The following is a 26211-nucleotide window of genomic DNA, read 5'->3' as shown; positions in this document are numbered from 1 at the left end:
TAAAATATCTTGAAGAATGGTAGCTAAAATATCTTGGAGAATGGTAGCTAAAATATCTTGGAGAATGGTAGCTAAAATATCTTGAAGAATGGTAGCTAAAATATCTTGAAGAATGGTAGCTAAAATATCTTGAAGAATGGTAGCTAAAATATCTTGAAGAATGGTAGCTAAAATATCTTGAAGAATGGTAGCTAAAATATCTTGAAGAATGGTAGCTAAAATATCTTGGAGAATGGTAGCTAAAATATCTTGGAGAATGGTAGCTAAAATATCTTGAAGAATGGTAGCTAAAATATCTTGAAGAATGGAGGCTAAAATATCTTGAAGAATGGTAGCTAAAATATCTTGGAGAATGGTAGCTAAAATATCTTGAAGAATGATAGCTAAAATGCTCTTACACTGGTCTATTTGTCTCCTATGCTAAAGTGAATCATTTTCATCTGTCTTTCTTTCAATGTATCAACTTCTAATTTGTTTCTTAATTATTAATAAAACTATTATCTCGCTCAATTCAATTCAAATTGCTTTATTGGCATGATGTAGCAATGTACATATTGCCAAAGCGTACTTTGGAAATTAAGTTATTAATTAATTATAATTAAAATCACAATCATAATAACCTATTCTCATCAGAGAGGTCTTTGAAACCTTGAATAAGGGTTTCAGATTTGGGGAAATGACACTCATTGTTTTATATTTTTGACATTTTGTCAGGAAATGCAGCTCTGTCTCAGGTTCTGCTGTGGTGCAGTGGTTGCACAGCCTTTCCTCTACAGGGAACCAGGTTTTCCTGTGTCTACCCTTCTCAATGGAAAGGCTGTGCTCACTGAGTCTGTACTTTGTCAAGGTTTTTCTAAGGTTTTGATCAGTAACCATGGACAAATAGTTTGTACTGTCCATTTAGGGCCAGATAGCACTTTTTGTTGCTTTGTGTTTCTCCAATAGGTCATGTAGTATTGTTTTGACTGTGTTGTAATTTGGTTAATTCTGATTAGATACTCTCTTTCTCTCTCTCTCTCTCGTGTGTTTCTCCAACACTTGCTCTCTCTGATTCTCGCTCTGTTTCTCTCGCTCTCTGTTTCTCTCTCTGTTCCTGTTTCTCTCTTGCTCTCCCTTTCTCTCTCTCTCTCTCTCTCTCTCTCTCTCTCTCTCTCTCTCTCTCTCTCTCTCTCTCTCTCTCTCTCTCTCTCTCTCTCTCTCTCTCTCTCTCTCTCTCTCTCTCTCTCTCTCTCTCTCTCTCTCTCTCTCTCTCTCTCTCTCTCTCTCTCTCTCTCTCTCTCTCCCCCCGTCTCTAGGCTGTCCTCCCCTGTTCCAGCTCTACCTGTCTGAGTGTCAGATCTACCTGGAGGCAGTACCTGCTATGTTCCGACTGGAACTACTAGAGAATATCTTCTCCCTACTCTTCCTGTCCAACGCTGACTTTACCCTCCACAACCACCAGGGGGCGACGACGAGCACAGGCCAGACTGACCAGACAGAACACTCTGAGGAGAAAGAAGAGAAGAGAAGAAAAGGAGAGGAGGAAGGGAAGAATAGAAGGGACGGACAGGAAGAGAACAAAAGCTCAACCAAAGTAGGTGGAACAGGAGAAGAAGATCACCACCAACCCCACAACCTCCCCTTCTCAGCGGCCCAACGGAGTCACCTTGATCTGGGCCACTTGACGGCAGGCTGCAGGGGGTTCCTGGTGGACCTCGGGGCCATGGAGGGGTTCCTGCGGCTGCTGAGGGAGAGTCTGGAGGGGGTGGTGGTAGTGGGTCAGCGGGCGGGCCTGGAGGAGGACAGGGCGCTGGCAGGGGAGGCGGAGGTGGCAGAGAGTCTGGGCTGCTCTGTGACGGCAGAGACGTTCGAGGCTCGGCTCCAGAGACTGTCCAAGAGGACTGCAGAGGCCCAGTGGAGACTACAGATCATCACCTCCAACCAGGACAGCGGCAACGGTGAGTAACAACCAGTAACACTAACCCCAACCTTAACCAGACCACTAGCAGAGCAGTGGTGATCACACCAGACCAGTGGCGACCTGTCATTCAGGGCAGGTGGGGCCCCACCTGTTTTGAGCCCCACAATTTTAGCGATTTTTTATATTTTTTTATAGCATAAACATTACACGACAAGTTGGAAATCGCAAATTCAACAATGAGTGGTTTGGAAGGAATCAGTGGCTAACTGCAAGCATTGCAAAGCAATCACTAACCTGCTATTTAGTGGAGTGGCTGTGTGGTCCCAAATCTGGGATTTAAGGGTCTCGTTTGTAAGTTTAGAATTACAAACATTCAACATTTGCCGTGCTGTCAATGAAGCATGATTTGTGCCACACTCAAAACAACTGTTAACTCGGAACTGCGAAATCTGTCTTCAGTGGCATTCTCTGGATTTATGGTGCTTTCAAGACAACTGGGAACTCGGAAAAAACAAGCTCCGACTGTGAAAAATACGTTTTCAACGGTCATCCAACTCGGAATTGTAAATCCGGAACTCGGGCCTCTTTCTAGAGCTCCGACCTGAAGATCAATGACGTCATCATGATTCGACCTTGTTTTTTCCGAGTTCCCAGCTGTCTTGAAAGCACCATAAATCCAGAGAATGCCGGACTTTGATGACAAAATTTGCCCACGAAGGACTTGGTGTACAGGGAGAACACTGTAAGAACGGCCCATGTTCTGAATTCTGTCGCTGTACATTTTTAAAAACTGCTGAACAAATAGTTATATTGACTACGTCTGTCCTAGCTCGTTCATTAATGTCTTAATCGAAATTACAGATTGCCTCTTATCCGCTCGTCATCCCCTTATGCCATAGTTTGTACATCTCAATTGTCAGTAGAAACCACATTTTGTTTAAGCGAGTCAGCCATATCAGCTGTGTTTTTTAAAAAGGCAGTAAATGAGGCTGAATGAACTGTTTCGCTGCCAGACGAGGCTCCGCTGATAGCCAGGTGTAGCGGTGGTAAGGTGTTGGGACAGCTTTATGTAGGCCCTAACAGTTTGTGGGCATTTACATGCTAAAATCGCCACTGCACCAGACGGTCAGACCAAACCTCTGTAGTGGGGAGGGAGTTAACAGTTAAGGGAGGAAGCTGGGTTTGGTCAGTGTGTGTGCAGCAGGAAGTGTGAATTGTTGAGTGTAAATTTACATTTTAGTCATTTAGCAGACGCTCTTATCCAGAGCGACTTACAGTTAGTGAGTGCATACATTATTTTTTTTATTTTTCATATTGGCCCCCCGTGGGAATCGAACCCACAACCCTGGCGTTGCAAACGCCATGCTCTACCAACTGAGCTACATCCCTGCCGGCCATTCCCTCCCCTACCCTGGACGACGCTGGGCCAATTGTGCGCCGCCCCATGGGTCTCCCGGTCGCGGCCGGCTACGACAGAGCCTGTGACATGCAGTCTAAGTTCAGTGGTGCTGATCTAGGATCATGTCCCCCTTGTCCACAACATTATCCAAATCCTATATCAGCACTCCTTCCCAGCTCCAGGTCTAACTGTTTACTCTGCTATCTCCCCCCAGCTCCAGGTCTAACTGTTTCCTCTGCTATCTCCCCCCAGCTCAAGGTCTAACTGTTTCCTCTGCTATCTCCCCCCAGCTCCAGGTCTAACTGTTTCCTCTGCTATCTCCCCCCAGCTCCAGGTCTAACTGTTTCCTCTGCTATCTCCCCCCAGCTCCAGGTCTAACTGTTTCCTCTGCTATCTCCCCCAGCTCCAGGTCTAACTGTTTCCTCTGCTATCTCCCCCAGCTCCAGGTCTAACTGTGTTTCCTCTGCTATCTCCTCCCAGCTCCAGGTCTAACTGTTTCCTCTGCTATCTCCCCCAGCTCCAGGTCTAACTGTGTTTCCTCTGCTATCTCCTTCCCAGCTCCAGGTCTAACTGTTTCCTCTGCTATCTCCCCCCAGCTCCAGGTCTAACTGTGTTTCCTCTGCTATCTCCTCCCAGCTCCAGGTCTAACTGTTTCCTCTGCTATCTCCCCCCAGCTCCAGGTCTAACTGTGTTTCCTCTGCTATCTCCTTCCCAGCTCCAGGTCTAACTGTTTCCTCTGCTATCTCCCCCCAGCTCCAGGTCTAACTGTTTCCTCTGCTATCTCCTCCCAGCTCCAGGTCTAACTGTGTTTCCTCTGCTATCTCCTCCCAGCTCCAGGTCTAACTGTTTCCTCTGCTATCTCCCCCCAGCTCCAGGTCTAACTGTGTTTCCTCTGCTATCTCCTTCCCAGCTCCAGGTCTAACTGTTTCCTCTGCTATCTCCCCCCAGCTCCAGGTCTAACTGTTTCCTCTGCTATCTCCTCCCAGCTCCAGGTCTAACTGTGTTTCCTCTATCTCCTCCCAGCTCCAGGTCTAACTGTTTCCTCTGCTATCTCCCCCAGCTCCAGGTCTAACTGTTTCCTCTGCTATCTCCCCCCAGCTCCAGGTCTAACTGTGTTTCCTCTGCTATCTCCCCCCAGCTCCAGGTCTAACTGTTTCCTCTGCTATCTCCCCCCAGCTCCAGGTCTAACTGTGTTTCCTCTGCTATCTCCTCCCAGCTCCAGGTCTAACTGTGTTTCCTCTGCTATCTCCTCCCAGCTCCAGGAATAAACTGTGTTTCCTCTGCTATCTCCCCCCAGCTCCAGGTCTAACTGTGTTTCCTCTGCTATCTCCTCCCAGCTCCAGGTCTAACTGTGTTTCCTCTGCTATCTCCTCCCAGCTCCAGGTCTAACTGTGTTTCCTCTGCTATCTCCTCCCAGCTCCAGGTCTAACTGTGTTTCCTCTGCTATCTCCCCCCAGCTCCAGGTCTAACTGTGTTTCCTCTGCTATCTCCCCCCAGCTCCAGGTCTAACTGTGTTTCCTCTGCTATCTCCTCCCAGCTCCAGGTCTAACTGTGTTTCCTCTGCTATCTCCCCCCAGCTCCAGGTCTAACTGTGTTTCCTCTATCTCCCCCCAGCTCCAGGTCTAACTGTGTTTCCTCTGCTATCTCCTCCCAGCTCCAGGTCTAACTGTGTTTCCTCTGCTATCTCCCCCCAGCTCCAGGTCTAACTGTGTTTCCTCTGCTATCTCCTCCCAGCTCCAGGTCTAACTGTGTTTCCTCTGCTATCTCCCCCCAGCTCCAGGTCTAACTGTGTTTCCTCTGCTATCTCCTCCCAGCTCCAGGTCTAACTGTGTTTCCTCTGCTATCTCCCCCAGCTCCAGGTCTAACTGTGTTTCCTCTGCTATCTCCCCCCAGCTCCAGGTCTAACTGTGTTTCCTCTGCTATCTCCCCCCAGCTCCAGGTCTAACTGTGTTTCCTCTGCTCTCTCCTCCCAGCTCCAGGTCTAACTGTGTTTCCTCTGCTATCTCCTCCCAGCTCCAGGTCTAACTGTGTTTCCTCTGCTATCTCCTCCCAGCTCCAGGTCTAACTGTGTTTCCTCTGCTATCTCCCCCCAGCTCCAGGTCTAACTGTGTTTCCTCTGCTCTCTCCTCCCAGCTCCAGGTCTAACTGTGTTTCCTCTGCTATCTCCTCCCAGCTCCAGGTCTAACTGTGTTTCCTCTGCTATCTCCTCCCAGCTCCAGGTCTAACTGTGTTTCCTCTGCTATCTCCCCCCAGCTCCAGGTCTAACTGTTTCCTCTGCTATCTCCCCCCAGCTCCAGGTGTAACTGTTTCCTCTGCTATCTCCCCCCAGCTCCAGGTCTAACTGTGTTTCCTCTGCTATCTCCTCCCAGCTCCAGGTCTAACTGTGTTTCCTCTGCTATCTCCTCCCAGCTCAAGGTCTAACTGTGTTTCCTCTGCTATCTCCCCCCAGCTCCAGGTCTAACTGTTTCCTCTGCTATCTCCCCCCAGCTCCAGGTCTAACTGTGTTTCCTCTGCTATCTCCTCCCAGCTCCAGGTGTAACTGTGTTTCCTCTGCTATCTCCCCCCAGCTCCAGGTCTAACTGTTTCCTCTGCTATCTCCTCCCAGCTCCAGGTGTAACTGTGTTTCCTCTGCTATCTCCCCCCAGCTCCAGGTCTAACTGTTTCCTCTGCTATCTCCTCCCAGCTCCAGGTCTAACTGTTTCCTCTGCTATCTCCCCCCAGCTCCAGGTCTAACTGTTTCCTCTGCTATCTCCTCCCAGCTCCAGGTGTAACTGTTTCCTCTGCTATCTTCCCAGTCTCAGACCACCCCCACCAGCTCCAGGCATCTCCAGCAGCCAGTCCTGCCTCCTGTCTAAAACGAAGAAGCAGCAGTACTGGGGTCAGGAGGAGGAAGAAGCCTAGACGCCACCACTCTGACAGACTTCCCTCCACAGAGATACACAACGGAGAGGTCAGCACCAGCCCCTCAGGTAAACAGCCCCTCAGGTAAACAGCCCCTCAGGTAAACAGCCCCTCAGGTAAACAGCCCCTCAGGTAACACAGGAAGCAACATATGAAGCCTATTTTCTGTTAAGTTGTTAGTTATGGTGTTTCCTAATTAACATTTCAAAATAGCCTTTTGATTCGGGAGCATTTATGTGCCAAATACCAACACACACCTTTTTTATGATGATGTTTATAGTATCATACCTTTTGAAGCTTTATACTCAGTCTCAGTCTATTAGTAATATCCACTGAGTGTACAAAACATTAAGAACGCCTGTTCTTTCCATGACAGACTGACCATGTGAATCCAGGTGAAAGCTATGATCCCTTATTGATGTCACTTGTTAAATCCACTTCAATCAGTGTAGATGAAGGGTAGGAGACGGGTTAAAGAAGGATTTTTAAGCCTTGAGACAATTGAGACATGGATTGTGTATGTGTGCCATTCAGAGGGTGAAGATTTAAGTGCCTTTGAACAGGGTTTGGTAGTAGGTGCCAGGCGCACCGGTTCGTGTCAAGAACTGCAACGCTGCTGGGTTTTTCACAATTCAACAGTTTCCCGCGTGTATCAAGAATGGTCTACCACCCAAAGGACATCCAGTCAACTTGACACAACTGTGGGAAGCATTGGAGTCAACATGGTGCCAGCATCCCTGTGGAGCGCTTTCGACACCTTCTAGAGTCTGTGCCCCGACGAACTGAGGCTGTTCTGAGGGCAAAAGGGGGTGCAACTCAATATTAGGAAGGCGTTCTTAATGTTTGGTACAGTCGGTGTAGTTCCAACGGTTGTTGTCCTCCAACACCCCCCCCAAAAAAAAAAATAAGAAAAAAAAAAATTGTAAAGTGGTTATCCCACTGGCTATAGGGTGAATGCACCAATTTGTAAGTCGCTCTGGATAAGAGCGTCTGCTAAATGACGTAAATGTGCCCTTGAGCAAGGCACTTAACCCTAATTGCTCCTGTAAGTCGCTCTGGATAAGAGCGTCTGCTAAATGACTAAAATGTAAATGTAAATGTCCCCTGTACTAGATGGAGGTGGAGGATTAGGGCGGTCAGAGTGGGAGGTGTGCCCCGGTGGAAGTCTTCATAGCTGGGTGGTTCCGGCCATGCTGTCTCCTCCCGAGTCCCTGCTCATGGCCTGCATCCGCCGGGGAAACTACATGGAGGCACACCAGGTCAGGACCGAGGGTTACGGCTGGTCCCATTTCACTCGGTACCCTGTCCTCTTGGCCCCAATACCTTCAATATTTGCAGATCTTTAAGGTGTATGGAATATGGTGAAAGCTTTACAAATACACTGCTTATACTTATTTAGACTCTTCAGATCTGCAAACATTGAAGGGTTACAGCCAAGGAAATGGCCTAGGGAGTGAGTTAGGACTGGCTGTTGGGGGTATTGTGTGATATGGTTAAGTCTCTGCTTGGTCCCATCCTGGTCCTTCCACCTGTCTGTAGGTTTCTCTGACCTTTGACCTCTGCGTAGGTGTCTCTGATGTTTGGCCTGGAGGGGTCATCGTGCTGTGGGGAACTGGTCTTCATGGAGCGGTACCGGGAGGTCCTGGAGGAGCTGGGTCGCGTGGAGCTGAAGATCGAGACACACTCCTTATCTTCATCCTCCTCCTCCTCAGAGTGCCTGGGAGCGGCCGTGGCTCCCAGCCCGGGGCGGAGTCGGCTAGGAAGTAGTGGGCGTTCCACCCTGCAGGCTATCGGCAGTGCTGCTGCTGCCGGTACGGTTGACATTTTAGTCATTTTGCAGACACTCTTATCCAGAGACTTGCAGTCAGGCCAGTCAACTGAAGTGAAACAATCAAGTACGATTGAAGCAAAACAATTCCATACGATCACAATAAAATGTTCCCAGAACCAGACGTTCCTGTGCATCTGTGTACTTAACTTTAGAGACTGACTGTAGTGTTAGGTTTAGAGACTGACTCCCTGTCTGTCTGTAGAGTTAGGTTTAGAGACTGACTCCCTGTCTGTCTGTAGTGTTAGGTTTAGAGACTGACTCCCTGTCTGTAGGTTTAGAGACTGACTCCCTGTCTGTAGGGTTAGAGACTGACTCCCTGTCTGTCTGTAGAGTTAGGTTTAGAGACTGACCTCCTGTCTGTCTGTAGAGTTAGGTTTAGAGACTGACTCCCTGTCTGTAGGGTTAGAGACTGACTCCCTGTCTGTAGGGTTAGAGACTGACTCCCTGTCTGTAGGGTTAGAGACTGACTCCCTGTCTGTAGGGTTAGAGACTGACTCCCTGTCTGTAGGTTTAGAGACTGACTCCCTGTCTGTCTGTAGGGTTAGAGACTGACTCCCTGTCTGTCTGTATGTTTAGAGACTGACTCCCTATCTGTAGGGTTAGAGACTGACTCCCTATCTGTAGGGTTAGAGACTGACTCCCTGTCTGTAGGGTTAGAGACTGACTCCCTGTCTGTCTGTAGGGTTAGAGACTGACTCCCTGTCTGTCTGTAGGGTTAGAGACTGACTCCCTGTCTGTCTGTAGAGTTAGAGACTGACTCCCTGTCTGTAGGGTTAGAGACTGACTCCCTATCTGTAGGGTTAGAGACTGACTCCCTGTCTGTAGGGTTAGAGACTGACTCCCTATCTGTAGGGTTAGAGACTGACTCCCTATCTGTAGGGTTAGAGACTGACTCCCTGTCTGTAGGGTTAGAGACTGACTCCCTGTCTGTAGGGTTAGATACTGACTCCCTATCTGTAGGGTTAGAGACTGACTCCCTGTCTGTAGGGTTAGAGACTGACTCCCTGTCTGTCTGTAGGGTTAGAGACTGACTCCCTGTCTGTAGGGTTAGAGACTGACTCCCTGTCTGTAGGGTTAGAGACTGACTCCCTATCTGTAGGGTTAGAGACTGACTCCCTATCTGTAGGTTTAGAGACTGACTCCCTGTCTGTCTGTAGAGTTAGGTTTAGAGACTGACTCCCTGTCTGTCTGTAGTGTTAGGTTTAGAGACTGACTCCCTGTCTGTAGGTTTAGAGACTGACTCCCTGTCTGTCTGTAGAGTTAGGTTTAGAGACTGACTCCCTGTCTGTAGGTTTAGAGACTGACTCCTTGTCTGTAGGTTTAGAGACTGACTCCCTGTCTGTCTGTAGAGTTAGGTTTAGAGACTGACCTCCTGTCTGTCTGTAGAGTTAGGTTTAGAGACTGACTCCCTGTCTGTAGGTTTAGAGACTGACTCCCTGTCTGTCTGTAGGGTTAGAGACTGACTCCCTGTCTGTCTGTATGTTTAGAGACTGACCTCCTGTCTGTAGGGTTAGAGACTGACTCCCTGTCTGTCTGTAGAGTTAGAGACTGACTCCCTGTCTGTCTGTAGAGTTAGAGACTGACTCCTGTCTGTCTGTAGGGTTAGAGACTGACTCCCTGTCTGTCTGTAGGGTTAGAGACTGACTCCCTGTCTGTCTGTAGAGTTAGAGACTGACTCCCTGTCTGTCTGTAGAGTTAGAGACTGACTCCCTGTCTGTCTGTAGGGTTAGAGACTGACTCCCTGTCTGTCTGTAGGGTTAGAGACTGACTCCCTGTCTGTAGGGTTAGAGACTGACTCCCTATCTGTAGGGTTAGAGACTGACTCCCTGTCTGTAGGGTTAGAGACTTACTCCCTATCTGTAGGGTTAGAGACTGACTCCCTGTCTGTCTGTAGGGTTAGAGACTGACTCCCTGTCTGTAGGGTTAGAGACTGACTCCCTGTCTGTAGGGTTAGAGACTGACTCCCTGTCTGTCTGTAGGGTTAGAGACTGACTCCCTGTCTGTAGGGTTAGAGACTGACTCCCTATCTGTAGGGTTAGAGACTGACTCCCTATCTGTAGGTTTAGAGACTGACTCCCTGTCTGTCTGTAGAGTTAGGTTTAGAGACTGACTCCCTGTCTGTCTGTAGTGTTAGGTTTAGAGACTGACTCCCTGTCTGTAGGTTTAGAGACTGACTCCTTGTCTGTAGGTTTAGAGACTGACTCCCTGTCTGTCTGTAGAGTTAGGTTTAGAGACTGACCTCCTGTCTGTCTGTAGAGTTAGGTTTAGAGACTGACTCCCTGTCTGTAGGTTTAGAGACTGACTCCCTGTCTGTCTGTAGGGTTAGAGACTGACTCCCTGTCTGTCTGTATGTTTAGAGACTGACCTCCTGTCTGTAGGGTTAGAGACTGACTCCCTATCTGTAGGGTTAGAGACTGACTCCCTATCTGTAGGGTTAGAGACTGACTCCCTGTCTGTCTGTAGGGTTAGAGACTGACTCCCTGTCTGTCTGTAGGGTTAGAGACTGACTCCCTGTCTGTCTGTAGGGTTAGAGACTGACTCCCTGTCTGTCTGTAGGGTTAGAGACTGACTCCCTGTCTGTCTGTAGGGTTAGAGACTGACTCCCTGTCTGTCTGTAGGGTTAGAGACTGACTCCCTGTCTGTCTGTAGGGTTAGAGACTGACTCCCTGTCTGTCTGTAGGGTTAGAGACTGACTCCCTGTCTGTCTGTAGGGTTAGAGACTGACTCCCTGTCTGTCTGTAGGGTTAGAGACTGACTCCCTGTCTGTCTGTAGGGTTAGAGACTGACTCCCTGTCTGTAGGTTTAGAGACTGACTCCCTGTCTGTCTGTAGGGTTAGAGACTGACTCCCTGTCTGTCTGTAGGGTTAGAGACTGACTCCCTGTCTGTCTGTAGGGTTAGAGACTGACTCCCTGTCTGTCTGTAGGGTTAGAGACTGACTCCCTGTCTGTCTGTAGGGTTAGAGACTGACTCCCTGTCTGTCTGTAGGGTTAGAGACTGACTCCCTGTCTGTCTGTAGGGTTAGAGACTGACTCCCTGTCTGTCTGTAGGGTTAGAGACTGACTCCCTGTCTGTCTGTAGGTTTAGAGACTGACTCCCTGTCTGTATGTTTAGAGACTGACTCCCTGTCTGTATGTTTAGAGACTGACTCCCTGTCTGTATGTTTAGAGACTGACTCCCTGTCTGTAGGGTTAGAGACTGACTCCCTGTCTGTAGGGTTAGAGACTGACTCCCTGTCTGTCTGTAGGGTTAGAGACTGACTCCCTGTCTGTCTGTAGGGTTAGAGACTGACTCCCTGTCTGTCTGTAGGGTTAGAGACTGACTCCCTGTCTGTCTGTAGGGTTAGAGACTGACTCCCTGTCTGTCTGTAGGGTTAGAGACTGACTCCCTGTCTGTAGGGTTAGAGACTGACTCCCTGTCTGTAGGGTTAGAGACTGACTCCCTGTCTGTAGGGTTAGAGACTGACTCCCTGTCTGTAGGGTTAGAGACTGACTCCCTGTCTGTCTGTAGGGTTAGAGACTGACTCCCTGTCTGTAGGTTTAGAGACTGACTCCCTGTCTGTAGGTTTAGAGACTGACTCCCTGTCTGTAGGTTTAGAGACTGACTCCCTGTCTGTCTGTATGTTTAGAGACTAACTCCCTGTCTGTAGGGTTAGAGACTGACTCCCTGTCTGTAGGTTTAGAGACTGACTCCCTGTCTGTAGGGTTAGAGACTGACTCCCTGTCTGTCTGTAGGGTTAGAGACTGACTCCCTGTCTGTAGGGTTAGAGACTGACTCCCTGTCTGTAGGGTTAGAGACTGACTCCCTGTCTGTCTGTAGGGTTAGAGACTGACTCCCTGTCTGTAGGGTTAGAGACTGACTCCCTGTCTGTAGGGTTAGAGACTGACTCCCTGTCTGTAGGGTTAGAGACTGACTCCCTGTCTGTCTGTAGGGTTAGAGACTGACTCCCCTGTCTGTAGGTTTAGAGACTGACTCCCTGTCTGTAGGTTTAGAGACTGACTCCTGTCTGTAGGTTTAGAGACTGACTCCCTGTCTGTCTGTATGTTTAGAGACTAACTCCCTGTCTGTAGGGTTAGAGACTGACTCCCTATCTGTAGGTTTAGAGACTGACTCCCTGTCTGTAGGGTTAGAGACTGACTCCCTGTCTGTAGGGTTAGAGACTGACTCCCTGTCTGTAGGGTTAGAGACTGACTCCCTGTCTGTAGGGTTAGAGACTGACTCCCTGTCTGTAGGGTTAGAGACTGACTCCCTGTCTGTAGGGTTAGAGACTGACTCCCTGTCCGTAGGTTTAGAGACTGACTCCCTGTCTGTAGGGTTAGAGACTGACTCCCTGTCTGTAGGTTTAGAGACTGACTCCCTGTCTGTTTCTCTCTGTCAGGCATGGTGTTCTATTCCATCTCCGACGTGGCAGACCGTCTCCTCTCCACCCCTGGTCGCCCTGTTCCGTCTCTGGAGGAGGGCTACTGGCTGAGCCGCTGTGTCCTGGACCCCCCAGGGACAGGCCTCCTGCACACCCTCCTGGAGGAGCTCAGCCCCCCTGCCATGGCTGCCTTCGACCTGGCCTGCTGTCACTGCCAGCTCTGGAAGACCTCCAGACAGCTACTGGACACGGCAGAGAGACGGCAACACAGCAGCCTGGAGGGGAGAGGTAGGTGGAGTGGGAGGGGGAGGGGGAGGGGTGGGGTAGAGTAGGATGCGGTGGGGTATGATGGGATAGGGTAGGTGGAGTGGGGGAGGGGGTGGGGTAGGTGGAGTGGGAGGGGGAGGGGGTGGGGTAGGATACGGTGGGGTGGGAGGGAGGGGGTGGGGTAGGTGGAGTGGGAGGGGGAGGGTGGGGGTAGGTGGAGTGGGAGGGGTGGGGGGTGGGGTAGGTGGAGTGGGAGGGGGAGGGGGTGGGGTAGGTGGAGTGGGAGTGGGAGGGGAGGGTGGGGTAGAGTAGGATGCGGTGGGGTATGATGGGATGGGATAGGATAGGGTAGGGGGTGGGGTAGGGTAGGGGTGGGGGTGGGGGTAGGGTAGGGTGGGTGGGGTAGGGTAGGGTAGGGGTGGGGTAGGGTAGGGTGGGGGTGGGGTATGATAGGGTAGGGTGGGGGTAGGGTAGGGTGGGATAGGGTAGGGTGGGGTGGGATGGGATAGGGTAGAATGGGGTGGGGTAGGATGGGATAGGGTAGGATGGGGTAGGGTGGGATAGGGTGGGTGGGGTGGGATGGGATAGGGTAGAATGGGGTGGGGGTAGGATGGGATAGGGTAGGATGGGGTGGGATGGGATAGGGTAGGGTGGGGTGGGATGGGATAGGTAGAATGGGGTGGGTAGGATGGGATAGGGTAGGATGGGGGTGGGATGGGATAGGGTAGAATGGGGTGGGGTAGGATGGGATAGGGTAGGATGGGATAGGGTAGGGTGGTGTGGGATGGGATAGGGTAGAATGGGGTGGGTAGGATGGGATAGGGTAGGGATGGGGTGAGATGGGATGGGGTGGGATGGGATAGGGTAGGATGGGATAGGGTAGGATGGGATGGGGTGGGATGGGGTAGGGTGGGATAGGGTAGGATGGGAAAGGGTAGGGTGGGGTGGGATGGGATAGGGTAGGATGGGGTGAGATGGGATGGGTGGGATGGGATAGGGGTATGATGGGATAGGGTAGGATGGGATAGGGTAGGATGGGATGGGGTGGGATGGGATGGGGTAGAATGGGGTGGGGTAGGATGGGATGGGGTAGGATGGGGTGGGATGGGATAGGGTAGGATGGGGTAGGATGGGATGGGGTGGGATGGGATAGGGTATGATGGGATAGGGTAGGATGGGGTGAGATGGGATGGGGTGGGATGGATAGTAATGGATAGGGTAGGATGGGATAGGGTAGGATGGGATGGGGTGGGATGGGATGGGGTAGGGTGGGATAGGGTAGGATGGGAAAGGGTAGGGTGGGGTGGGGTAGGATGGGATGGGGTAGGATGGGGTGGGATGGGATAGGGTAGGATGGGGTAGGATGGGATGGGGTGGGATGGGATGGGGTAGGGTAGGATGGGATAGGGTAGGATGGGATAGGGTAGGATGGGATAGGGTAGGATGGGATAGGGTAGGATGGGATAGGGTAGGATGGGATGGGGTAGGGTAGGATGGGATAGGGTAGGATGCGGTAGGGTAGGATGGGATAGGGTAGGATGGGATAGGGTAGGATGGGGAAGGATTAGGGCTGTGGTGGTCACGAAATTTCGTCAGCCGGTGATTGTCAAACAAATAACTGTCGGTCTCACTGTAATTTACTGTTAATTAACATAAACACATTTAGCATCTCCTGGCTTCCACACACAGCCTACAAGCCATGTAATATAGCCTACTCCTATAAATCACAATAAATCCATTATTTATTTTAGACAGGTCTAAAGAAACATGATATGAAGAAAATGTAGTCTATTTCAGAAGAACAGAATAACATACTCTGAGTTGTCCTTATGTTAGGCCTTGATCTGGCTATGCCATATGGCTGTGGGCTACACTAGTTCATTTAGCAGACAAGATTTGCTTAGAATTCCATGGCATTATTTTATAGTATGAAGAATAGAATTGAACAGAGCTGAATAAAATAAAGGATGTTTTCTCCAAACAATTTGAGGGAGTGGCCACATGCGGCTATTCTGTGTGCTTAATTTAGAGTTATTAATGTAACTTTAGGTGTTCTACAAACGTTGGGCTGTATGTTTAGAAAATGTTCCTCCCTTTTCTAACGTCCATCTCCCTAACCTCACGTCCCCTCTGTCCCCTTTCCTCAGGAGACCTAGTGGATCCCTTTCTAACCTTGTATCTCTCCGTACCGTCCCTCAGGAGACCTAGTGGATCCCTTTCTAACCTTGTATCTCTCCGTACCGTCCCTCAGGAGACCTAGTGGATCCCTTTCCTAACCTTGTATCTCTCCGTACCGTCCCTCAGGAGACCTAGTGGATCCCTTTCTAACCTTGTATCTCTCCGTACCGTTCCTCAGGAGACCTAGTGGATCCCTTTCTAACCTTGTATCTCTCCGTACCGTCCCTCAGGAGACCTAGTGGATCCCTTTCTAACCTTGTATCTCTCCGTACCGTCCCTCAGGAGACCTAGTGGATCCCTTTCTAACCTTGTATCTCTCCGTACCGTTCCTCAGGAGACCTAGTGGATCCCTTTCTAACCTTGTATCTCTCCGTACCTTTCCTCAGGAGACCTAGTGGATCCCTTTCTAACCTTGTATCTCTCCGTACCGTTCCTCAGGAGACCTAGTGGATCCCTTTCTAACCTTGTATCTCTCCGTACCGTTTCTCAGGAGACCTAGTGGATCCCTTTCTAACCTTGTATCTCTCTGTACCGTTCCTCAGGAGACTTAGTGCATCCCTTTCTAACCTTGAATCTCTCCGTACCGTTCCTCAGGAGACCTAGTGGATCCCTTTCTAACCTTGAATCTCTCCGTACCGTTCCTCAGGAGACCTAGTGGATCCCTTTCTAACCTTGTATCTCTCCGTACCGTTCCTCAGGAGACCTAGTGGATCCCTTTCTAACCTTGTATCTCTCCGTACCGTTCCTCAGGAGACCTAGTGGATCCCTTTCTAACCTTGTATCTCTCCGTACCGTTCCTCAGGGAGACCTAGTGGATCCCTTTCTAACCTTGTATCTCTCCGTGCCGTCCCTCAGGAGACCTAGTGGATCCCTTTCTAACCTTGTATCTCTCCGTACCGTCCCTCAGGAGACCTAGTGGATCCCTTTCTAACCTTGTATCTCTCCGTACCGTCCCTCAGGAGACCTAGTGGATCCCTTTCTAACCTTGTATCTCTCCGTACCGTCCCTCAGGAGACCTAGTGGATCCCTTTCTAACCTTGTATCTCTCCGTACCGTCCCTCAGGACTGAGGGTGGAACCGAAGGTGAAACACTCCGAGGGTATCCGAGGGTTTCCTGCGGTGCTCCAACAGATTAGCAAGATCCTCAGCCACACGTCTAGTCATAGTGGCAATAAGGGCCCCACCAAGACAGGTGAGTGCATCTGCATTAAAAATGTTTATTTGCCTTGTAATGAATACATTGGAAATCTTACGTACCCAAGCTCTCACAATGTAAAAACATAGGTGGCCTTGGTCTGAATATGCACATAGCCTGGGTACCAGTCTGTTAGTGTTGTCATTCCTCTCCGTGCCATCTGCTACATGCTACTGTTCACGAGCCCTCTACGCTCGTAACCATATACGGGTTGAAAATGGCAGTACAGAAAGTGGCTGTACAGTAACATGATGGCAGATTTGGACACTGATAAGCACCTACATTGTAACGTAGTGGCTGTACAGTAACATGCTATACATGACGTCAGAGATCAGTGGCAGTACAGTAACATGCTATACATGACGTCAGAGCTCTGTGGCAGTACAGTAACATGCTATACATGACGTCAGAGCTCAGTGGCAGTACAGTAAAATGCTATACATGACGTCAGAGCTCTGTGGCAGTACAGTAACATGCTATACATGACGTCAGAGATCAGTGGCAGTACAGTAACATGCTATACATGTCAGAGATCCGTGGCTGTACAGTAACATGCTATACATGATGTCAGAGATCAGTGGCAGTACAGTAACATGCTATACATGTCAGAGATCCGTGGCAGTACAGTAACATGCTATACATGATGTCAGAGCTCTGTGGCAGTACAGTAACATGCTATACATGAGGTCAGAGCTCTGTGGCAGTACAGTAACATGCTATACATGATGTCAGAGCTCAGTGGCAGTACAGTAACATGCTATACATGACGTCAGAGCTCTGTGGCAGTACAGTAACATGCTATACATGATGTCAGAGCTCAGTGGCAGTACAGTAACATGCTATACATGACGTCAGAGCTCTGTGGCAGTACAGTAACATGCTATACATGACGTCAGAGCTCTGTGGCAGTACAGTAACATGCTATACATGATGTCAGAGCTCAGTGGCAGTACAGTAACATGCTATACATGACGTCAGAGATCAGTGGCAGTACAGTAACATGCTATACATGACGTCAGAGCTCTGTGGCAGTACAGTAACATGCTATACATGATGTCAGAGATCTGTGGCAGTACAGTAACATGCTATACATGATGTCAGAGCTCAGTGGCAGTACAGTAACATGCTATACATGATATCAGAGCTCAGTGGCTGTACAGTAACATGCTATACATGCTATTTTTTTTAACGACACACACAATACCCCATAATGTAAAAGTGGAATTTGGTTTATAGAAAAATAAATTACAATTAAAAGCTGAAGTGTTTTGAGTCAATAAGTATTCAACCCCTTTGTTATGGCAAGCCTAAATAAGTTCAGGAGTAAAAATGTGGTTAACAAGTCACATAATAAGTTGCATGGACTCACTCTGTGTGCAATAATAGTGTTTAACATTATTTTGGAATTACTTCCTCATCTCTGCACCCCACACATGCAATTATCTGTAAGGTCCCTCAATCGAGTAGTGAATTACAAGCATAGATTCAACCACAAAGAACAGGGAGGTTTTTCAATGCAAAGAAGGGCACCTATTGGGGAAAAAAAGCAGATGCTGAATATCCCTTTGAGCATGGTGAAGTTATTAATTAGGCTTTGGCAAGGTGTTGCGACATTTTTATTGTCCCCAGCACAAGGTGCACCTGTGTAATGATCATGCTGTTTAATCAGCTTCTTGATATGCCACACCTGTCAGGTGGATGGATTATCTTGGCAAAGGATAAATAATCACTAACAGGGATGTAAACTAATTTTAGAAATAAGCATTTTTTTGCGAATTGCACATTTCTGGGATCTTTTATTTCAGGTCATGAAACACTTTTTTATATTTTTGTTCAGTATGAAATTCACATAAAATCAACAGTGTAATATTTGGATTCAGTATTGTCAGGTGAACTTTTGTCCTCACATTTAGTCTTAATAATTTTCCCCTTAATTTCCAAACTCTTCCCTTTGAATTCAACCATGGTAATGCTTTCCATATTTCTTCTGTAAGAAACATTTCAATTTAGCCCTTTCCATATAGGCCATTTCCCAGGAGTGTAAGGGGTTAATACAAAACGGTTCTGGATTTTGAATTTTGAAGAGTTGAAAGTTAATGTTCAGTGTTTCTCTCTCCCTGCTGTGTTCATTCTAGAAGCCGCTGTGGAGGACAACGCTTTGTCCAGTCCATTAGGCTGCTGCATACAGGAGGTGTTGCTGTGCTGCCACCCTGTGCTGAGTGAGGAAGGCATCGCTACCCGGCTGAGCCTGGCACAGCACCTGGAGATCACCCTGCAGACCCTGTCCACCGCTACAGACACCACAGGTCAGTTACAGACCCTGTCCACCGCTACAGACACCACAGGTCAGTTACAGACCCTGTCCACCGCTACAGACACCACAGGTCAGTTACAGACCCTGTCCACCGCTACAGACACCACAGGTCAGTTACAGACCCTGTCCACCGCTACAGACACCACAGGTCAGTTACAGACCCTGTCCACCGCTACAGACACCACAGGTCAGTTACAGACCCTGGCCACCGCTACAGACACCACAGGTCAGTTACAGACCCTGTCCACCGCTACAGACACCACAGGTTAGTTACAGACCCTGTCCACCGCTACAGACACCACAGGTCAGTTACAGACCCTGTCCACCGCTACAGACACCACAGGTCAGTTACAGACCCTGGCCACCGCTACAGACACCACAGGTCAGTTACAGACCCTGTCCACCGCTACAGACACCACAGGTTAGTTACAGACCCTGTCCACCGCTACAGACACCACAGGTCAGTTACAGACCCTGTCCACCGCTACAGACACCACAGGTCAGTTACAGACCCTGTCCACCGCTACAGACACCACAGGTCAGTTACAGACCCTGTCCACCGCTACAGACACCACAGGTCAGTTACAGACCCTGTCCACCGCTACAGACACCACAGGTCAGTTACAGACCCTGGCCACCGCTACAGACACCACAGGGCAGTTACAGACCCTGTCCACCGCTGCAGACACCACAGGTCAGTTACAGACCCTGGCCACCGCTACAGACACCACAGGTCAGTTACAGACCCTGTCCACCGCTACAGACACCACAGGTCAGTTACAGACCCTGTCCACCGCTACAGACACCACAGGTTAGTTACAGACCCTGTCCACCGCTACAGACACCACAGGTCAGTTACAGACCCTGTCCACCGCTACAGACACCACAGGTCAGTTAAAGACCCTGGCCAGGTTAGCACCACAGGTCAGTTACAGACCCTGTCCACCGCTACAGACACCACAGGTCAGTTACAGACCCTGGCCAGGTTAGCACCACAGGTCAGTTACAGACCCTGGCCAGGTTAGCACCACAGGTCAGTTACAGACCCTGGCCAGGTCAGCGCCACCGTTGTATATGTGTATTACCGTTGGGGCCGGGAGTTTTTCCTTGACCTGACCAGGAACAGTTTGGGACCCAGGTTACGTGGTCAAGTAAACCTCTTATTTGAAATGTAAGCATGTTTAACTGTACTAGAATGGAGGGTCATGTTATTATATAGTGGAGGGTCGTGGTGGTGGTGCCCTCCAAGCGGTAGAGCAGGCCCGTCTGAAGGGTTTGAGTGTTTAGGGTTAAGGGGCTAATATTAGTGTATAACTAAATGCATAATGTGTTGTGTCCCTAATAGTGGAGGGGCGTGCTGGTGGTGCCCTCTTAGCAGCGCTGGTGGAGCAGGCCAGTCTGAAACAGTCGGAGTTGGAATCCCACCCGGTCCGCTCCTCCATGAAGCAGCTGCTACGTTCCCTAGACCAGCTGTGTCCCTTGGAGCCCCAGGGCGCCCCCTGCAGGCCAGACTACATGAGGAGCTTTGTGGACTACGTCAACACGCTGGCTTCGGTGTTAGTACGCAGCCTGGGATCTGAAGGTGAGTGTGTTTTTCCTCTGTGTGGGTCAGTTGGTAGAGCGTGGGCTGCTTGCAACATCATGGGTTTGATTCCCGCTGGGGCCACCCATATGAAAATGTATGCACGTGTAGCACGTTACTCCTCAGCCATGAGTGTCTGCTGTTGCGCGGCTCAAGCGCTAGCCTTTGAGCGGCTTGATCGGTAGAGATTCTTAAGGGGTCCCGGGTTCGAGCCAGGTATTTGCCTAATCGGGAGGAAGTGGTACTCGCTAAGCAAGCAGCGGCAGGAAGTCTAGTGTCGTGTATGAAGATTATGACTATTCTAGAGGGACAAAGGAAAGATGTTTATCTTAGTTCAAATGTAGCAGTTGTAGGGTGACGCCCCAGGGGGGATAGGTGATTGGACGAAAGAGGGAGCAACCCATTTTCTGCCATTGTTTATAAGTATGAGCTAGACAAAGAGGGGGTCAGAAGCATTCAGATTATTTTGGGACGGTGCTTCTCCAGACACTGCGGGTCTGTAAACTTATGCTGTAAACTTGTGATACGAATAAAAACGTATAATCAAGGTGCAGCCTAAGCGGACTCTTTGTTTGACAGCAATAACCACCAACAGCCGACGCGACACGACACTAGCATTTTAAGAGCGTTGGGACAGTAACTGAAAGGTTGTTGGTTCGAATCCCCGAGACGACTAGGTGAAGAATCTGTCTGTGCCCTTGAGCAATGCACTTAACTTGTAATTGCTCCTGTAGGTCACTTTGGGTAAGAGTGTCTGCTGAAATACTAAAACGCTTGATGCTTTGGATATGAGCGACAAATCTAATTTTATTCATCACGTACAGAGTTTACAGCTGGTATAGACGGTGCGGTGAAACGCTTAAGGTTCCGCTAAATGGCATATTGTTATTATATGAATACTGGTCTCCATGGAAACACTCTGTGTTGGCGTCACGCTTTTCAAACTGAGGTACTGCCTGAACATAGATGGTATTTTTATTTTTGCTAAATGTTGGCTACAGTGTGTTGGACTGAACTTGACCCTGGTTTGTACTTGGGTACTGATACAACGTTTAGCTGCAAATGTGTGTGCTATGAAAATACATTTTTAAAGCTGGAATCCTTAATTGGTCAAACTGGCACATCCGTTTTTGAGATATTACAACAACAAAGAAGTTACTGCAAACAACCAACACTGTTTTTTTTCTTCAGACATCATTGCACGCGCGATATAACAGCAGAATATGGAAATAATTTTATTTTACTCTACTCTCCTCCGTTTCTCCTCCGCTTCTCCTCCGCTTCTCCTCCGTTTCTCCTCCGTTTCTCTTCCGTTTCTCCTCCGTTTCTCCTCCGTTTCTCCTCCGTTTCTCCTCCGTTTCTCCGCCGCTTCTCCTCCGTTTCTCCTCCGTTTCTCCTCCGCTTCTCCTCCGTTTCTCCTCCGTTTCTCCTCCGCTTCTCCTCCGTTTCTCCTCCGTTTCTCCTCCGTTTCTCCTCCGTTTCTCCTCCGCTTCTCCTCCGCTTCTCCTCCGCTTCTCCTCCGTTTCTCCTCCGTTTCTCCTCCGTTTCTCCTCCGTTTCTCCTCCGTTTCTCCTCCGCTTCTCCTCCGCTTCTCCTCCGCTTCTCCTCCGCTTCTCCTCTGTTTCTCCTCTGTTTCTCCTCTGTTTCTCCTCCGTTTCTCCTCTGTTTCTCCTCCGTTTCTCCTCTGTTTCAACAACAAAACGATAACAAAGGTGCTGGGGGGCGAACAGTGGTGTTGTTTCCCCGCATGTGAATGTGACCTTTAAATAGAATATACACTGAATGAACACCTTCCTAATATTCAGTTGCACCCCCTTTTGCCCTCAGAACAGCCACAATTTGTCGGGGCATGGACTCTACAAGGTGTCGAATGCATTCCACAGGGATGCTGGCCCATGTTGACTCCAATGCTTCCCACGGTTGTGTCAAGTTGGCTGGATGTCCTTTGGGTGGTGGACCATTCTTGACGCACATGAGCGTGAAAAACCCCAGCAGCGTTGCAGTTCTTGACACAAACCGGTGCGCCTGGCACCTACTACCATACCCCGTTCATAGGCACTTAAATATTTTGTCTTGCCCGTGTTCACCCTCTGAATGGCACACACACACAATCCATGTCTCAATTGTCTCAAGGCTTAAAAAATCATTCTATAACCTGATTTTTGAAGTTGATTTAACAAGTGACATCAATAAGTGATCCTCTGTAGCTCAGCTGGTAGAGCACGGCGCTTGTAACGCCAAGGTAGTGGGTTCGATCCCCGGGACCACCCATACACAAAAAATGTATGCACGCATGACTGTAAGTCGCTTTGGATAAAAGCGTCTGCTAAATGGCATATTATATTATTATATTATTATTATTATAGCTTTCATCTGGATTAACCTGGTCCGTCTGTCATGGAAAGAGCAGGTTTTGTACAACTCGGTGTATATTAAGTCTCTTGTCTCTCTTCTCAGACCAATGCAGTGAGGTGAAGTTGGGGAACCCTCTGCTGGTGCTCCTCCAGGCTCCGTCTCAGCTGCTCTCTCACCTGCTGTTTGACCGACAGGTGGCTCCAGATAGGTAGGAGCACCATACCCGTCCTCCTTTATTAAAGCCAAGGGAGCACCATACCCGTCCTCCTGTATTAAGCCAAGGGAGCACCATACCCGTCCTCCTTTATTAAGCCAAGGGAGCACCATACCCGTCCTCCTTTACTAAGCCAAGGGAGCACCATACCCGTCCTCCTTTATTAAGCCAAGGGAGCACCATACCCGTCCTCCTGTATTAAGCCAATGGGAGCACCATACCCGTCCTCCTTTACTAAGCCAAGGGAGCACCATACCCGTCCTCCTTTATTAAGCCAAGGGAGCACCATACCCGTCCTCCTGTATTAAGCCAATGGGAGCACCATACCCGTCCTCCTTTATTAAGCCAATGGAGCACCATACCCGTCCTCCTTTATTAAGCCAATGGAGCACCATACCCGTCCTCCTTTATTAAGCCAAGGGAGCACCATACCCGTCCTCCTTTATTAAGCCAAGGGAGCACCATACCCCGTCCTCCTGTATTAAGCCAATGGAGCACCATACCCGTCCTCCTGTATTAAGCCAAGGGAGCACCATACTGTCCTCCTGTATTAACCCAAGGGAGCACCATACCCGTCCTCCTTTATTAACCCAAGGGAGCACCATACCCGTCCTCCTTTATTAAGCTAAGGGAGCACCATACCCGTCCTCCTTTATTAAGCTAAGGGAGCACCATACCCGTCCTCCTTTATTAAGCCAAGGGAGCACCATACCCGTCCTCCTTTATTAAGCTAAGGGAGCACCATACCCGTCCTCCTTTATTAAGCTAAGGGAGCACCATACCCGTCCTCCTTTATTAAGCCAAGGGAGCACCATACCCGTCCTCCTTTATTAAGCCAAGGGAGCACCATACCCGTCCTCCTTTATTAAGCCAAGGGAGCACCATACCCGTCCTCCTTTATTAAGCTAAGGGAGCACCATACCTGTCCTCCTTTATTAAGCCAAGGGAGCACCATACCCGTCCTCCTTTATTAAGCTAAGGGAGCACCATACCTGTCCTCCTTTATTAAGCCAAGGGAGCACCATACCCGTCCTCCTTTATTAAGCTAAGGGAGCACCATACCCGTCCTCCTTTATTAACCCAAGGGAGCACCATACCCGTCCTCCTTTATTAAGGGAGCCCATGGCTTAGAGAGGCAGTATCACGAGTCATAATTTCGTGCTCTTTCACTCACTGAATTCAAACAATTTCAGCACTTACGAGCTTGCGTGTTTTTAACTGTTGTGATATGAATGAGTGCGTTTCGTTCTACATCCTATTGTTATGTCGTGTGTGTGTGTGTGTGTGTGTGTGTGTGTGTGTGTGTGTGTGTGTGTGTGTGTGTGTGTGTGTGTGTGTGTGTGTGTGTGTGTGTGTGTGTGTGTGTGTGTGTGTGTGTGTGTGTGTGTGTGTGTGTGTGTGTGTGTGTGTGTGTGTGTGTGTGTGTGTGTGTGTGTGTGTGTGTGTGTGTGTGTGTGTGTGTGCCATTACACTAACATCCTATTCTCTACCCCTGTTACCCTCCCTCCCTCTCGCTAGAGTGTTGTCTCTGTTGCAGCAGGAGGGTCTGCGTCTGAGTGTCCAGCAGGTGATCGTGCAGCGCTGCTGTGAGGCTCTGCCTGTGTGGGACTGGTGCCCCGAACCAAAGAGGGAAGCTAGTCTCGGGGGAGAGGCTGGGCAGGGGCAAGGGCAGACCGTACCAGGGGAAGGGGTGTTTAGGACTGCCAGCCTGGCAGCGCTGCTGCAGCTACATACCCAAGAACACATGCCAACGCTGGGCATTACCGAGCCTCAGTCCGACCCCCCAAGCTCTGAATCCGAAGCCTCGCTGGAGGATCTCCGAGCAACTACACCTCCCGTCCTCATCTTGTCCAGCTCTTCTCTTTCACCTTCACGACCAGCTTCCTCCTCCTCTTCCTCCTCTTTTCTCCTCACACCATCAGCCCTGTCCTTCCTCAAATCCAGCTCCCCTCTCCTGGCCACCCTTGCCTGTCTGAGCGCCAGTCCAAGAGGCGCTGCCCGGGTACAGCCGTCCGGTTGGCTGGTGTTCCGGGGCGGGGGGCGTAAAGAGTGTGTGCTCGACGGGGAGCAGATCTCCAGGGAGGGGGACAGCCTGCTCAGAGACTTCCCCATCCTGAGGGCCTACCTGGGGGCCATGGTTCAGCCTGTCCTGGGTACTTCGCTGGGGGCTGGGGAGGAGGGAGCCAGTGGTGGAGGTAAGATCGTGTTTTGCTTTTCATGTATTGTGTAATTGATGTGTATATAGATATGTATAGTGTAATTGTTGTTTATTGATGTGTTCATGCAGGGTTCATCTGCTAAACGGACTGTGGTCTCAGCATGACTCCCTGCTTAAAGTGAACTGACAGCGTTTGAACTACTTTGCAGATATGAAACAGACAATCATTTTATCACTCAAAAATATCAAATTCCCAGTTTACGCTACAAAACCAACTTCATAAGACGTTTTAAAAATAGGTTATATCTGACTGAACATTCCATGATGTACACTGAGGCAGAATAGATGGATGCGGTTCAATGCATGATTCATATAATTCACCAATACATTTCTTGGTAGTCCAAAACATATTGCTATCAGGTTGTAAATCACAGCTGGCCTGGTACATTGTTTGCTGCCTCCATTCGGGATGCGCTGTTTCATTTTCAATTACTCAATATTTTGGACAAAAACGGACGACTGTAACTAAGGCTGGGAATGTCAATACAATCATAGCAAAGGCAACGATCACAATTCAGTCATAACGTGGCTAATAGGCTAGCGTGTCTATTTATGTAGCAAGCTAAAAATATAGAGCCTATCGTTAGCTAGGAGGATGTCATGTCATTGGAGGAGTGGGTGGGTGAGTGACTGGCTTTTTCCCTTATTGTTTTTTGGTGGCTATACACCGCTAGAGATGCAGGTGTCATTTGGTTAGCTAGCAAGAACATGAACGACTGTTATCCAGTTAGCATATCTCTTGAGTTCGCAAATTCACTCTGGCTATCTACTCCGATTTCAGAGCACTCTCGTCTGAGTGTGCCAGAGCGCAGAACAACTGATGAATTTAGGAATGTGCAACACCCGCTGAATATGGCCGGTGTCAGTAAACGTAGACGAAAAAAGTAATAGTTAGCCAAGAACGCTCTAGATCACATGTAAACAGCCTAACCAGCTCTGCTACAGCGAGTAAAATGGTCAGAGTGAGGTGTTCTCTCATTTGTGTCTGGAAGTAGCTAGCTAGTAAGCTAGCCAACTTTACCCAGTTAGCTTGGGTGCTTGGTTGGGACCAGCATGCACTGGCAGGCAAGCTGCAGAAGGAGGACGAGGCTACAATTCCCCATCGTTTATCTGTGCAATTTTGACGGCCAACTAGCTGAAAAAGTTAGAGAGGGTTTATCTAATGTTCTTTCGTTTGATTTTAGCTCATCTTACTCTGGCTAGCATTAGTTGTTGATCTTGTTGTTGTTGATGTGCCACACTGAGCCTACCTTTTCATGGTTGTTTGATCAATAGGACTGTAAAGTTCCCAAATGTAAGAGGACTCCCGTGGTATTTGCAGAAATCCATTCAGGTGTATTTTGTGGCTTTTGGCGAATGCGTTCTAATGATCTAAAGTCACGCTGTTGTAACTGCCTGTAAACACACAGTCCAGTTCAAAGTGAATGATGTCAGGCCTGTGTGGCAAATGGCTTGTTTGCATATAGGGCTACTGTAGCTCTGATTGGCTACGGCGCACC

The 26211-nt window shown here is 49.2% G+C and overlaps 1 protein-coding gene across 1 annotated transcript in view; it reads left to right on the top strand.

The window, feature by feature from the left end:
- Positions 1 to 26211, top strand: part of zfyve26 (zinc finger, FYVE domain containing 26) — a 97805-nt gene that overhangs the window by 18030 nt on the left and 53564 nt on the right. Inside the window, exons 11-20 of the mRNA XM_045209066.1 lie at positions 1296 to 1937; positions 6095 to 6268; positions 7314 to 7459; positions 7768 to 8011; positions 12408 to 12677; positions 15898 to 16026; positions 18165 to 18335; positions 19689 to 19925; positions 22383 to 22488; positions 24013 to 24689. Coding sequence (XP_045065001.1) covers positions 1296 to 1937; positions 6095 to 6268; positions 7314 to 7459; positions 7768 to 8011; positions 12408 to 12677; positions 15898 to 16026; positions 18165 to 18335; positions 19689 to 19925; positions 22383 to 22488; positions 24013 to 24689 — 2796 coding nt within the window. The remainder of the gene's footprint in view (positions 1 to 1295; positions 1938 to 6094; positions 6269 to 7313; positions 7460 to 7767; positions 8012 to 12407; positions 12678 to 15897; positions 16027 to 18164; positions 18336 to 19688; positions 19926 to 22382; positions 22489 to 24012; positions 24690 to 26211) is intronic.

The sequence above is a fragment of the Coregonus clupeaformis genome, chromosome 29 (assembly GCF_020615455.1).
Source record: "Coregonus clupeaformis isolate EN_2021a chromosome 29, ASM2061545v1, whole genome shotgun sequence".
NCBI classification, from domain to species: Eukaryota; Metazoa; Chordata; class Actinopteri; order Salmoniformes; family Salmonidae; genus Coregonus; species Coregonus clupeaformis.
Note: the sequence above shows the minus strand (reverse complement) of the source record. Positions and strands in the feature narration are given on the sequence as shown.